At 34.3% G+C, this 13662-nt stretch overlaps 1 protein-coding gene across 7 annotated transcripts in view; it reads left to right on the forward strand.

Annotated features, from left to right (window-relative positions):
- Positions 1 to 11398, forward strand: part of prom2 (prominin 2) — a 29041-nt gene extending 17643 nt beyond the window's left edge. For 3 of the 7 annotated variants that reach the window (XM_073919590.1, XM_005156934.6, XM_073919593.1), the window contains 8 exons: positions 2279 to 2347; positions 2428 to 2520; positions 2592 to 2645; positions 3888 to 3968; positions 4070 to 4138; positions 4220 to 4309; positions 7216 to 7340; positions 7433 to 11398. In XM_073919590.1, the coding sequence (XP_073775691.1) occupies positions 2279 to 2347; positions 2428 to 2520; positions 2592 to 2645; positions 3888 to 3968; positions 4070 to 4138; positions 4220 to 4309; positions 7216 to 7332 (573 nt within the window). In that variant the 3' untranslated portion in view covers positions 7333 to 7340; positions 7433 to 11398. 7 annotated transcript variants of the gene reach the window in all.
- Positions 11399 to 13662: the final 2264 nt, after the last annotated feature.

The following is a 13662-nucleotide window of genomic DNA, read 5'->3' on the forward strand; positions in this document are numbered from 1 at the left end:
TTAGGTAATCAATAACATACACTCGCTTTACCGGCATATACACTCCAAATACACGTACACTTACACTTTGTACTACTGTCAATGTACTACTGGGTAGACTTAGTGTAGTATTGTTTAAAGCAGGGGTGCTCAATCCTGTTCCTGGAGATCTACCTTCCTGTACAGTTTAGCTCCTACCCTGATCAAACCCACCTGAATCAATTAATTAGGACCTGAAATCCACTTAATATTTACAGACAGGTGTGTTTGATAAGGGTTGCAACTGAAATCTGCAGGAAGGTAGATCTCCAGGAACAGGATTGGCCACCTATGGTTTAAAGGGCAATGAAACCCCCCTCTTTTGGATCAAGTCTACCTCAGAAATTTTTCAAAAAGTGCTCGGAGATGGGCGCGAAATGCTGTGACCAGAGGGAGAAGTAGGCATGGCCGGCAAAGTAAGGGAAAAAGAGGGGAGCGAACAACTTTTGTCAGTTGGCTCACAAAATGAGACACAAACCATGAGGAGACCGATGATTTCATAGTTTACAAAGTTGAAATGCAAATAAATAAACAGTAAGTAACTTAATGTCCGGCTACATTTGTTATTCGTAATTTCATATACACATAATATGAACAATTTGTTCTATCATTATAAAGATAATCATGTTTATATAAATAATATAAATGAGGAAAACTTCACTTCTCCTTAATGCCCGCGTCTAAATACAGACACAGTAGATAGCAGTGAAGCAGGTCTCTTGCTCTGTTTATTCCAACCAATAGCCCTGCTGGTAATCTGAAGATTTTAAACATAGACGACCACAGCAGCACGAATATTGGTGATGTGTCTGAATGGTAACGAACTCAACTGATAAAAGACAAAGTCCGCCATTCTCCAATTATCGTACAGCTCTCCCGACAAAAATGCTTGCTGCAAACAAACAGCTTTGCTGTATCCGCCTTGACAGAATTGTGGGGTAAAACAAGCAATAAATTCTGTGGATCATGAAATCAAACACATACAACCCCTTGCCGTGCACAGACGCGGCCTCACCCAATCATTGGGTCTGCCTTGCTTTCGGAAGGCACATACTCTCTTGAATAATCAAGATGCAGAGTCTTCTCATAGGATAAGAAAACTTTGCCTTAAATAATAAAAAGAAACCGATGCATCATCCTTCCACTAGCAAATTGGCGCTTCGCCACAGATTTTGATTTTGCCCCAAAAATTATTTTAAATCTGGAAGATGAAATTAGCTGACAAAAGCTCAATATTATCCAGTTTTTCTTACAATTAAAGCTGACAGGTGCTAATGTTGTCTGAAATGATGCTCAACACACACAATTCTGTTAAAATCTGGAAAAAAAAAGTACTCCAGGGTGTCTTGAACCTTTAAAGGTTGTAACTGAATTTGCACTGTAAAACTTAAAGGGGTCATGACCCAAGAAACCAAAATTTCCTTGATCTTTTGACATATATGAGATCATTATTCTATAAAAACATTCTGCATGTTTTAGAACTTTAAAAATTGTGGTTCCTCTAAAAATCAAATAAAACCAGCTTATACTGAAAGCAGACTGCAAAAATCACAGGTTCTGGAATGATTTACTCTGTGATGTAATAGGGTGGATAAACTTCGCCTCCACAAAAGATCATCACACACTTCTATTTCACTGACATTTTGGTCCTATTAATATGCAATCATGCCAGTGGGTGTTTACTTAGTCTATATTATTATTATTGTTGTTGTTGTGTTATTTATAAAATAAAACATATTTCCCAAACGATGTTTAACAGAGCAAGGAAATTTTCACAGTATGTCTGATAGTATTTTTTCTTCTGGAGAAAGTCTTATTTGTTTTATTTCTGCTAGTAGAAAAGAAGTTTTAAATTTTTCAAAAAACATTTTAAGATCAATATTATTAGCCCCTTTAAGCAATATATTTTTTCAATAGTCTACAGAACAAACCATAATTATACAATAACTTGCCTAATTACCCTAACCTGCCTAGTTAACCTAATTAACCTAACTTTAAGCTGTATAGAAGTGTCTTGAAAAATATCTAGTCAAATATTATTTACTGTCATCATGGCAAAGATAAAATAAATCAGTTATTAGAAATGAGTTATTAAAACTATTATGTTCAGAAATATGTTGAAAAAATCTCTCCATTAAACAGAAATTGGGGAAAAATAACAGGGCTCATAATTTAACGGGGGGCTAATAATTCTGACTTCAACTGTTTATAAAAAATTGTTATAATCTGATTTTTACAGATTTTTTATGTTATATTTCAGATCAATGATGTGTCAGGGACTAATCTAAGCTCAGCAGCGGACAGTTTGGATTTTTTGGCTGGCAAACAGGTGAATGTTAGTCTTGTTAACACTGAACTGCTGTAGAATGTGCCTGAGGTGAATCACAAACAGGTATTTATGTCTTTCAGAGCAATCAAAATATCTCAAACCAACTGCATGGGGAAGCTAAAGATCTGCGAGACATCCAGGCTGACATCACATCTAACATAATGCCTTTGCTGGTGTGTAAAACAGCACAAAAAGATAAATAAATCTGAATGTGACAATATTGTAATGCTTTTCCTCTTTACAGCTGGAGCTGAACTCCACCATTAATAATCTCAGCGCAGTTGCATCTCAAATCAATGTAAGTAAAGCAAACTCTGTGTCATCACGTGTTCCAGAGTGTATATGTATATAGTTTTAATACTCTACATCAGTATTTAATAAATCTGATTGAAAGACCATAATTGCTTTTATTGGAGCCAGTATCGATTAAATGAAATGTCTTCATTTACTATAGTTCACTCAAATATACCACTTTTAGGGTCATTGAGTTTCTTTCTGTATCACAGATATTGCTAAAATGTTGAAAATCACAAATGATCATCATATTAAAATGATTTGTAAATGATCATGTGATAAATGCAATAACATAATATATACATCATTTTGTATACAATCACCGGCCACTTTATTAGGTACACCTGTCTAACTGCACACGCACAAACATCTCTAGGGTCCAAAAAAGACAAAATATCCAGTCAGCAGCAGTTCTGTGAGTGCAAATTCCTTGTTGATGCCAGAGGTCAGAGGAGAATGGCCAGACTGGTTTGATCTGATAGAAAGGCAACAGTAACTAAAATAACCAGTCATTACAACCAAGGTATGCAGAAGAGCATATCTGAATGCACAACATATCCAACCTTGACGTGGATGGGCTACAGCAGCAGAAGACGACACCAAATCCCACCCCTGACAGCAAAGAAAAGGAAACTGAGGCTACAATTTAGATAATCCAATAGAGCATCTTGGGGATGTGGTGGAACAGGAGATTTGCTTCATAGATGTGCAGCCGACAAATCTGCTGCAACTGTGTGATGCTATCATGTCAATATGGACCAAAATCTCTGAAAAATATTTTCAGTACCTTGTTGAATCTATGCCACAAAGGATTAAGGCAGTTCTGAAGGCAAAAGAGGGTCCAACCCAGTAGTAGGAAGGTGTACCTAATAAAGTGGCCGTTGAGTGTATATACACAGTAAGAAACAATATTTTGTGCAATTTTAAATCCCTTTCCATTAATTGTAATATTAGCAAGTGCTGTTTAACACAGCAAGAACATTTTTCACAGCGTTTCCTATGATATATTTTATCAGTCTGGCTTGATTGGTTACAAACCACTGTTGACCATTACTTGCGTAATTGACCTAACTTGCCTAGTAAACCTTATTAACCTAGTTAAAAATGTGTTTGGGAAAAAACACACACACATATATATATATATATATATATATATATATATATATATATATATATATATATATATATATATACACACTGGACTTTCAGTATCTAGTCATGTTTTTTCTCTTCATTTATTTCACAGGCATCTGTTCAGAATGTTCTCCAAAATGTTGGCTATGCTCAGGAAATTTTGAACTACAACATATCTCAAATAGTGAGAGCTGTAAGTATTGCAGAACCAAGGCGAAATGAAGCAGAATCATCAGGATGAATGCTGTATTAAATTGTTTATGGTGTATCCTGTAAAAATCACCTTTTCTGCAGGAGAGCAAGGTGTTCGTAGACTGTCAGATGAAGATCTTTCTGGCATATATCCAGTGGGCAAATCAGACGGTATATATTTAGCCTTCTTGTATATTCAGGCTGCTTTAAGAGTTGATGAATGATTAATATTGTGTTGTGTTTTTTCATCAGATCACAGGAAATGTTGGTCGTTGTAGACCTGCAGCTGCAGCAATAGACAGAACAGAGAATCTTCTCTGTAAACACCTAGTAGGATCTTTGGTAAGAAATTATATTCCAACCCTTTTTTTATCCACCTTTTTCTGCATCAGACTACTGTGATTTAAAGTGTGGGTTGTTGCTTTTGCTTTAGAGAAATTTCATTCAAAAGAATTGAAACAGATCCCTTTAAATAATCTTGACTACAAATAAAATCCATGTACAATATACTCTCAGAAATAAAGCTACAAAATCTGTCACTGGGACGGTTTTCAAAAGGTACATTTTGTTTGTTCTTAACAGGTCAAAGTGTTCACCTGTATAGTACAAAAGCGTACATTTTAAAAAGGTACCGCCCCAGTAACAGAATTTGTACCTTTATTTCTGAGTCTGTATACATGAGTTCACCCCATAAATCTCTCATTTAAATCAATATTTTCTAAAGGATGCTTTGCAAATAATATATTTGTGCATATACCTTAGATTAGTCAGTACTGAAGCCAAATCTAGAACTAATCTAGCTAAATAACTGAAGAGAACTGTCCAAAAATTAGCAGTCCAAGTTTATATGTTAGGGAAAAAAATTAAATAAAAATGTAATAAAGAGCAAAAATCAAGAGGAGCAAAATTATATATATAAAAAAAATATATATATATATACTTTTGTTGAAATTTTGTAGTTTGTAATTTTTGGGATGAATTTAAACGTCTTTCTATTTCTGAAGATGTTCTGACAAAATATTATAGTAATAAATGTAAAAAAATTCTGGTTTAATAAATATATTCATTCATTCATTCATTTTCTTGTCAACTTAGTCCCTTTATTAATCCGGGGTCGCCACAGTGGAATAAACCGCCAACTTATCCAGAAAAGTTTTTACGCAGCGGATGCCCTTTTAGCCTCAACCCATCTCTGGGAAACATCCACACACACATTCACACTCATACACTACAGACAATTTAGCCTACCCAATGCACCTGTACCGCATGTCTTTGCACTGTGGGGGAAACCAGAGCACCCGGAGGAAACCCACGCAAACACACGGAGAACATGCAAACTCCACACAAAAATGCCAACTGAGCCGAGGCTTGAACCTGCAACCCAGCGACCTTCTTGCTGTGAGGCGACAGCACTACCTACTGCGCCACTGCTTCACCCTTAATAAATAAATATATACACACACACACACACATATATATATATAAATATATATATATACATTTGTTTTGTTCACATCCACCAAAATTTTACATATGTTCACAGAGAAATGGATAAAAATATTCATTTTTAAAATGGGGTTAATTTACGCTGAGCACCGTACTTAGCAAAACTGAGTGAGAGATATGTTTATTTTTTTGCATTTGTCATAAAAATAATGTAACCCTTGGTATTTTACAGTAGTATCACAAGAGAGCTATTTTGTGTCTGCTTATAGTTTTCTCTTTGTATTCTATACAATATATAAAGAAAGGGATAATAAACATCCAGTCATTTGTTATAACAACATTAAGTGGAATGCTTTTATGTAAGACTGAAGGGCTTTATTCTGTGAAAACCACCAGCTAGATGTACACTTTCCTAATTATTACACAGCTACTTGACATAAAATGAAACAATTAGACAAAACATTGATCTGACCTGTAATAATTCACTAGCTTTTTAATAAAAAGTAAAGGTTGCAGAAAAAAAAAATCCTTAACAAAAGGCTGCCTACATTAACCTTCACACACATATTCACTAGAAATCAAGATGATTCCTAGTACACTGATCAGCTTGTGTTATTAGTTAAATCATTTGCGGGAACACAGTGCTCAGCATAATTGAGTACACCCCATTTTGAAAATGAATATTTGTATCCATTTCTCTGTGAATATAGGCAATGTATTTTGGTGCATTTTTAACAAACGGATTTATTAAACTTAAATATTTATTAAAATAATATTTAAGTCACCAAACTTGTTTAGAAATTGAAAGATAATACAATTACATTCAAGCAAAATATTGCAAAAAAAAAAAAATACAACTTACTAAATTTCTTACATTTTTCTTGCTTCTCTTGATTTTTCCTCTTTTAAATTTGTATTTAATATTTTTCTGTAACATATACATTTGGGTGTACTAGTTTTGGACCGTTATCGTAAGTTATTTTGTTAGAAAAGCTCCAGACTTGGCTTTAGTACTGACTAATCTAATGGATTGGCACAAATATAATATTTTACAGCTTCCTATTATTGATATGAATTTAAAAGATAGATTGGTCAGGGGTGTGCTTATATATGCTGAGCACTGTAACATATTCTATAATGCTGTGATTGACCAATCAGGATCTGTTTTTTTAGAGAGCCATGTAATACAAATTTATATTCATCAGTAATTTTGCTGTGTAGAGACTTTGTTTCGAGTTTTTGAGGTTATTCAGGTTATTCATAATTTGCTATGTCTAATAAGTTACCTTTTTATTTTCTGATGTCTGAATATTGAAATAATATCACTTCATCTTACAGTTTTCATGGTCATTTATTTATAAACCACAATTCAAAACAGACACTGACCAACGATCTGTACATAAGACATGAAGATATAGAGACAATTCTAAAAGCATACTGTAGAGGTCAAACCTAGAGAAACAACTAAATAAATATGAAAAATACAGCAATCGACAAAATGTTATAATATTAATATTAAAAAAACAACATGAACAGGTAAATTTGTGTGAGTGATTTAAAACAGATAGTGATGGTGCCATTATAATCTCAAGGACCAAACTTTTCCACAACCGCGAACCCACCACAGAGAAAGCTCTGTCCATTCTACAACTTGTAAAACATTTGCCTTTAATTTCACATTACAGTTTAATAAAAAGCATTTTAAATAAAGCATCTTGAGACATAGAAAAGATGTATATGGATCTAATAAATTTACACATGATTCCAATCTATTAACAAATAATGTCCTGTTGGTTCCTCAGAACGCCTTTTGGTTCAGTTTGGGCTGGTGTATGTTGTTCCTGATCCCCAGCATCATTCTCTCTGTTAAACTGGCCAAGTACTACCGCAGGATGAAGTATTCAGATGTGTATGAGTAAGTCATTGTGTAAGGTATATTCATATTAATATGTGAATGATTAGTGTGAGCTTTTTTTTTATTACTGATCAACTCAACTTTTCTGATTTCTCTCTCTAAAGGAACAATAACTTACCGATGCATCCTTTCCCAAAGGCCAATCTCAAACCTGAGTTTGTTGAAAATGCGAAACAATGATGTGTACTGTACATCATAAAAAAATGACTGACACACACTCTTATCCTTCAATCCGTCTGATCAACTAGATGGAAGAAGATAGGCAGCGAATATAGAAAATATATGCCAAAAATGATTTTAATTAATTTTTTTAACTTATAGTGGCACAAATTGTTCATTTCATTTCTTTTGTCTAATGATTTCAACACTTGGCTGTATCCGAAATCACCCTATATACCCTTATTCACTACTCCCTAAATTATTCCACTAATAGTCCACTTAAAGGAGTGAGTAAAAAGGAGCGAGTTTGTTTGCTGTTTTGTTTGTGCTTTGCTAGATAAATCCCTCAGATATATTAGATTTTCAAATTATTGGTTAGGCTTTTTGATAACTATTTAACATTTAGCAAGCTAGATATTAGTTATGAAACAAAGTATTTAGATTTTTGCCATGTAAACAAACTTGAATTTAACAATTAAATGACAATTTTATGAAATCATTTCAACAGGATTCCATTTTAGCCTTCCAGTTTTTAGATTTCCACTTTCAGTTGTGGAAATTGATACTGACACTGTCCATTTTCACAGTGCATCATGTGTATTCTCTAGCCGTTAACTGTACATTTGTCATACACTTATTATTGCGATCCATTGTAGGATTGATGCACATCCACTATGGTTTAAGACACCATTACAAATGGCTGCTCCTTCAAATGGTGCACTATTTAAGGGTATCGTGGGCGAGTTTTGGATGCAGCCTAAATATGTATATGAAAAGCACATCTTTACTGTTACACATGTGAGGTTTTTGTATTGTAATTGGAGTCTGAACATTTGAAAGCACTTTATAAGGTCCTTTGATTTATATTTATATTTATGATTTTTCCCAAGACGTAACAGAGATATTCTGTTATGGATATCGTTGTTTTATTTATAAATATAACATTTCAGTAATACTCTTCTAATAAGGAGTACTTTGATGAATAACTACAGTAATATCCAGACAGGCAGATAATATTGTTCTGTTTACTATAAGCACACACTCCAATTTTGTAATGTATATTTAAATGTTCCAACTTTTTAATGAGTTAAAATGAGTTTAATGAGTCGTCCAATGACACTTTACTTTAAATTTGACCCTGAAATGGTTTAATTTTTTTTTTGTTGAACAACAAAGAATTTTTTTGAGGTATGTGGTACTAGTAGTCACATACAAATACTATAGATTTTCAATGGTTACCCATTTCCAACATTCTTCAAAATATCTTCTGAGTACAACAGAAAATAAAATATTTGAAGTAATTCATTCATTTAATTAATTAAAACTATGTTCTGTTATAAGCCATTGTCATTAGTTGTTGACTCAACTATTATTTTAAATGTACAATTCTTTTTTTTAAAACCACATCATTCTTCATTTGAATGGGCCTTAATTGAGAAGAGCACTGGATTCTGAAGTCTGTTAAACATTTCTTCCTTTTGTTATGCATTAATCACAGTAATAAGAGTGCTCACACATCCATGCTGAAGCTGTTTGTTTGGTGTAAATCATTTCTTACCTCAGTATGTTTAGCTGGAGTAGAAACCATGCCCCCACAACACACTATTCCTGTGACTGAGGCCTCAAAGCACTACTGCATACACATTTTAACATTTAATAATACAAGATATAGTAATAATGAACATGGATTATATTGTTGTTATTGACTCAAAAAAGAAGACTATTGCTTCTTGTTCAACTTATTTAAATGAGCTGAAACAACACAACTTTAGATTTTTTTAAGGGGCAACTTAATTGTTTTATGTTCAATCCACTTAAAGTTGCAAAAACTTTACAATTTGTGTTGGGACAACATGAAGGAATTGCGTGAAACACAGCAACATAAAACCGTTACCTTATTAGTTTTTTTTTAAATTTAAGTAGATTGAACTTCAATCAATTGTAAAAAAAAATCAAGAATTGCGTCATTTCACTTCATTTTAAATAAGTAGTTTGAACAAACAGCAAATGTTGTGAGTGATGCTTAACAGTACAGTTCATAATTATTTCATCTTTTATAGTGCCTTTTAAGAATATTCAGATTGTTGTATTCGCAGTGGTCTTCGTTACAGCACTAAACATTTACAAAAGACTTTGAGATTTATTTGAAAGCAAAAGCATTTTCATGGTTATCTGGCCTATCACAAAAACTAGAGCAGTGGAACATGCATTACACACATACACGCACTGGGCACTTTATTAGGTACACCTCCAACTGCCTGACCACACTGGGTGCCACTCCTATCAGCTAGGAACAGCAAACTGAGGCTACAGTTCGCACAGGCTCAAAGTTGAACAATAGAAGATTGAAAAAAACATTGCCTGGTCTGATGAGTGTCGATTTCTGCTGCCACATTCGGGTGGTGTGATCAGAATTTGGTGTTAACAACAAAAGCATGGATTTATCCTGTCTTGTATCAACAGTTGTAGTGGTGGGGTAACGGTGTGGGGGATATTTTCTTGGCACACTTTGGGCTCATTAGGACTAATTGAGCTTTGTGTCAATGCCACAGCCTACCTGAGTATTGATGCTGACTATGTCCATCCCTTTAACACCACAGTGTACCCATTTTCTGATGGCTACTTCTAGCAGGATAACGCGCCATGTCATAAAGTGTGAATCATCTCAGACTGGTTTCTTGAACATGACAATGAGTTCACTGTACTTATATGGCCTCCACAGTCACCAGATTCCAATCCAATAGAGCATCTTTGGGATGTGGTGGAACAGGAGATTTGCATCATGGATGTGCAGCCAAAAAATCTGCGGCAACTGCGTGATGCTATCATGTCAATATGGATCAAATCTCTGAGGAATTTTCCTTGTTGAAAATATACCATAAAGGATTAGGGCAAAAGGGGGTACTAGTTAGGTGTACCTAATAAAGTGGCCGATGAGTGTATGTCTGTGCTTCTTTTAGAATATACTATCATAACAAAGACATCAGGATTACATAAACTAATGGTAGTGTAGTATCTTTTAAAAACGTTTGCAATATGTCATATATGAGGTTATCATTTGAAAGCATGCCAGAAAAAGCTCAATATTAGGGCTAGTACTTTGCATGTGGATTAGCAAATGCCAGAGGTGCTTAATAGACATGCACTGCAAGAGGCCAGGACGAAATATTTTACAACTACATCTTACACACACACACACACACACACACTCATGCTAGGTGAATGTAGGGCATGAGAAAATGATTAAACGCAATGCAAGGTTGTTAAATCATTACATTAAATCTTGCTTCATGACAAAGGTTGCAGGACAGGAAAATAGTGAATGGACAGAGATTTAATTTTGGGTTAACATCTTTAACGATTTACTAAAAACAGACTTAAATATTTGTGTTTATTTTATGGTTTTGAGTTCATATTTCTCTTTTTACTGTTAAAGTTTTATTGTTTTTATTTGGTCCTATAAATCAATATTAGCATTATTATTTTGGGGTTGGTAAAATGCTTCATTGTTTCTGTCCAATGCATGTTATATTCAATTCAGTTCAAGTTTATTTGTATAGCTTTTTACAACAATTATTATTCAAATCAGCTTTACAAAAGGTGCATAACAATCAAATTAAAGGGCGTCTATAAAGAAAATGGACTTTTGTAAGCCGTTTGAGCACAACTGTGTGGAGGTATAGTGTGACCACTATCATATTGGAGTGATAGAAACACATTAAATCTCTGTTAAAAATTTAATGATGATTAAATCGGACCCAAATCCCAATGCTTTTGAGGCCCACCGCAACGTGACGTAGGAGTGTTTTCCCCAGCCACTTAATTGATTGAAAGGCGCCATGTTTCTATAATAACATGTATACACATGAACACAGAACATTTTTTTGCAAATAAACTGAGATTAAAATATCTGTTCCAACTCTGTTCGTTCATTTTCTTTTCGGCTTAGTCCCTTTATTAATCTGAGGTCGCCACAGCGGAATGAACCGCCATTTCAACTTTGTGATTTTTATAAATTTTATACGTTTAAAAAGTTTTTAAAACAGAGCATGTTTAATAAAGTAAGTAAAGCACTGCTGCATGGTGTCAGTAAATGCTAAAAAGTGTGTGTGTGTGTCTGTGTGTGTATCAAAAATGGCATTTGTGTAAGACTCATCATTTCAGAAGGGCTTGAATAAACTTCACCACAAATACATGAAATAAACTTACTTGGTATTTTTGACTAATCAGCTTTATCCAAGTCTGTCACTGTGTCGTTTATCTGACCTAACTATAGACTGTAAAATATATAGACGTACTATCCGTGACGTCACCCATAGGTTTCTAAAGAGCGCAAAAGAAGCCACAAGTAGGCGTGGCCAACCGTCGCCATTATGTTCGCGCGTCATCACACCGACGGCAGGATACCAAACAAGGGCAAAGAGGCGGAGAATGAGCGGAGATTCAGACACCTGCTGGCATTTAGCTTGGACCTGGTTCAGACACACTTTACTTTGGGAGAACGCTTAATACTTTATCACCTGTGACTCGTTTGTATTCTGACCACTTGTGCTTGGTTGTACACTATATCAATAAAGTGTTTAGACTTTTAAAAACACTGCTGTAATACACTGAGCCACTAAACATTGTTCTTATGACGTTTTTCAACAGGAGGAAAACGCGAATTACTTCCAAACACTTCAGATATAGTCTGTGTTAGTTAATGTAAGACTATTGATGAAATCCAGCATAACACTGTATGATAACACTTTAGATGACTGTTCTAGAGCCTACAGCTAATCAATTCGTCAGATTCTGGAGTGCATTACAGCTCTAAATATAAATATAAACAATAAATGATCTTAAATAAAACAAATACATGTATAGAGATGGTATATAAGTATATAACTTCACTCACATGAGAAACGGAGGCCACGTGAATGGTTTATGAGCACAATTAACTGCCCTCAGCATGCCATGCCATCTAATAATTGTAGGAAACAAGTCCAAAAGGCAGTTGACTGTGTAAAGCCACATAAAACAACACAGAAATACGATAAATATGCCGAGTTCAGTGGCTAATCTGCAGGATTCAGCTGAGGTGACGTGACGGCGACCAGCGAGACCTAGCTGTCAATCAAGTGGCCACGCCCTTAATTATGCAAACTTAATATAACTCAATATAAAGGAAACGGATGAGTTATAAAAAAATTCACCCCCTCACAGTTGTCATGAAGGGTAATATTAGCTGTATTAACCAAAATCTTTTTTTGTACCAGGCTGTAAACACCCTTTTTTCTGTTGTAAAGTTGGCCATTCTAACAGTGGGCTCAATTAAAATTTGCTCTGTTTTGGAGCCAGGAGCGGCCAGGACTAGCGGAATTTCGGATGAATTGCAGTTTTAGTTACTTCTGTATTGGCTTCCTGAGGGAGAGCGGGAGGTTGCCGCTTGGACCTAACGCAAGATGAAAAACAGACACGCACATGGAAGAGGTGGGCAGGGAGAAGCAGTTCATTTGGATTTAAAGCCACAGGCTACAAAAACAGCTATACTGTACTTGGACACCAAAATGAGCATATTCCGGAGGCTATAATATAATCTGATTGGTATTTTGAGCTGAAACTTTAGACACATTTTAAAGACACCAAAGGCTTATCTTAGATCTGGTAAAAGGGGTAAAATATGTGCCACTTAAGTTAAAATTACAATCAAATCTAAGTTATTATATATAAACCAAGATATAAACAACACATTTTTAAAAATCATTGAAATATATTTAGCTTAAATCCTCTGAAACATTTTAAAACATTATTATTTTCAAATCTTGCTAAATGTCTTAAATATATTTTGAACAATACATTTACATTGGAAATGCATATTAAAAATACTAAAAAGTACACACCAAAAACATATTTTTATTAACACATCTTGGAATTATAAGGTTCTATCAGCTTTCTTTATGATTTTGAGATATTGAGCTTTAAAGTTTTTGCATTCCATAGCAAACAGTGTGTGTTACATTTTTTTAAAGTATTAAAATGTAAACAACTTATAAAAACATCCCATAATGTAAATAAGTTGTCATTTAATAAGAATATGTCAACAATAACTTCATTTTGACAAAAATGTCATAGAATCTTATAATTCTAAGGTGTCGATATTATAATTTGTAATAATTTTAAAGTAGCTTCTGGG

This window comes from Danio rerio, chromosome 13 (genome assembly GCF_049306965.1).
Source record: "Danio rerio strain Tuebingen ecotype United States chromosome 13, GRCz12tu, whole genome shotgun sequence".
In the NCBI taxonomy this organism is placed as follows: Eukaryota; Metazoa; Chordata; class Actinopteri; order Cypriniformes; family Danionidae; genus Danio; species Danio rerio.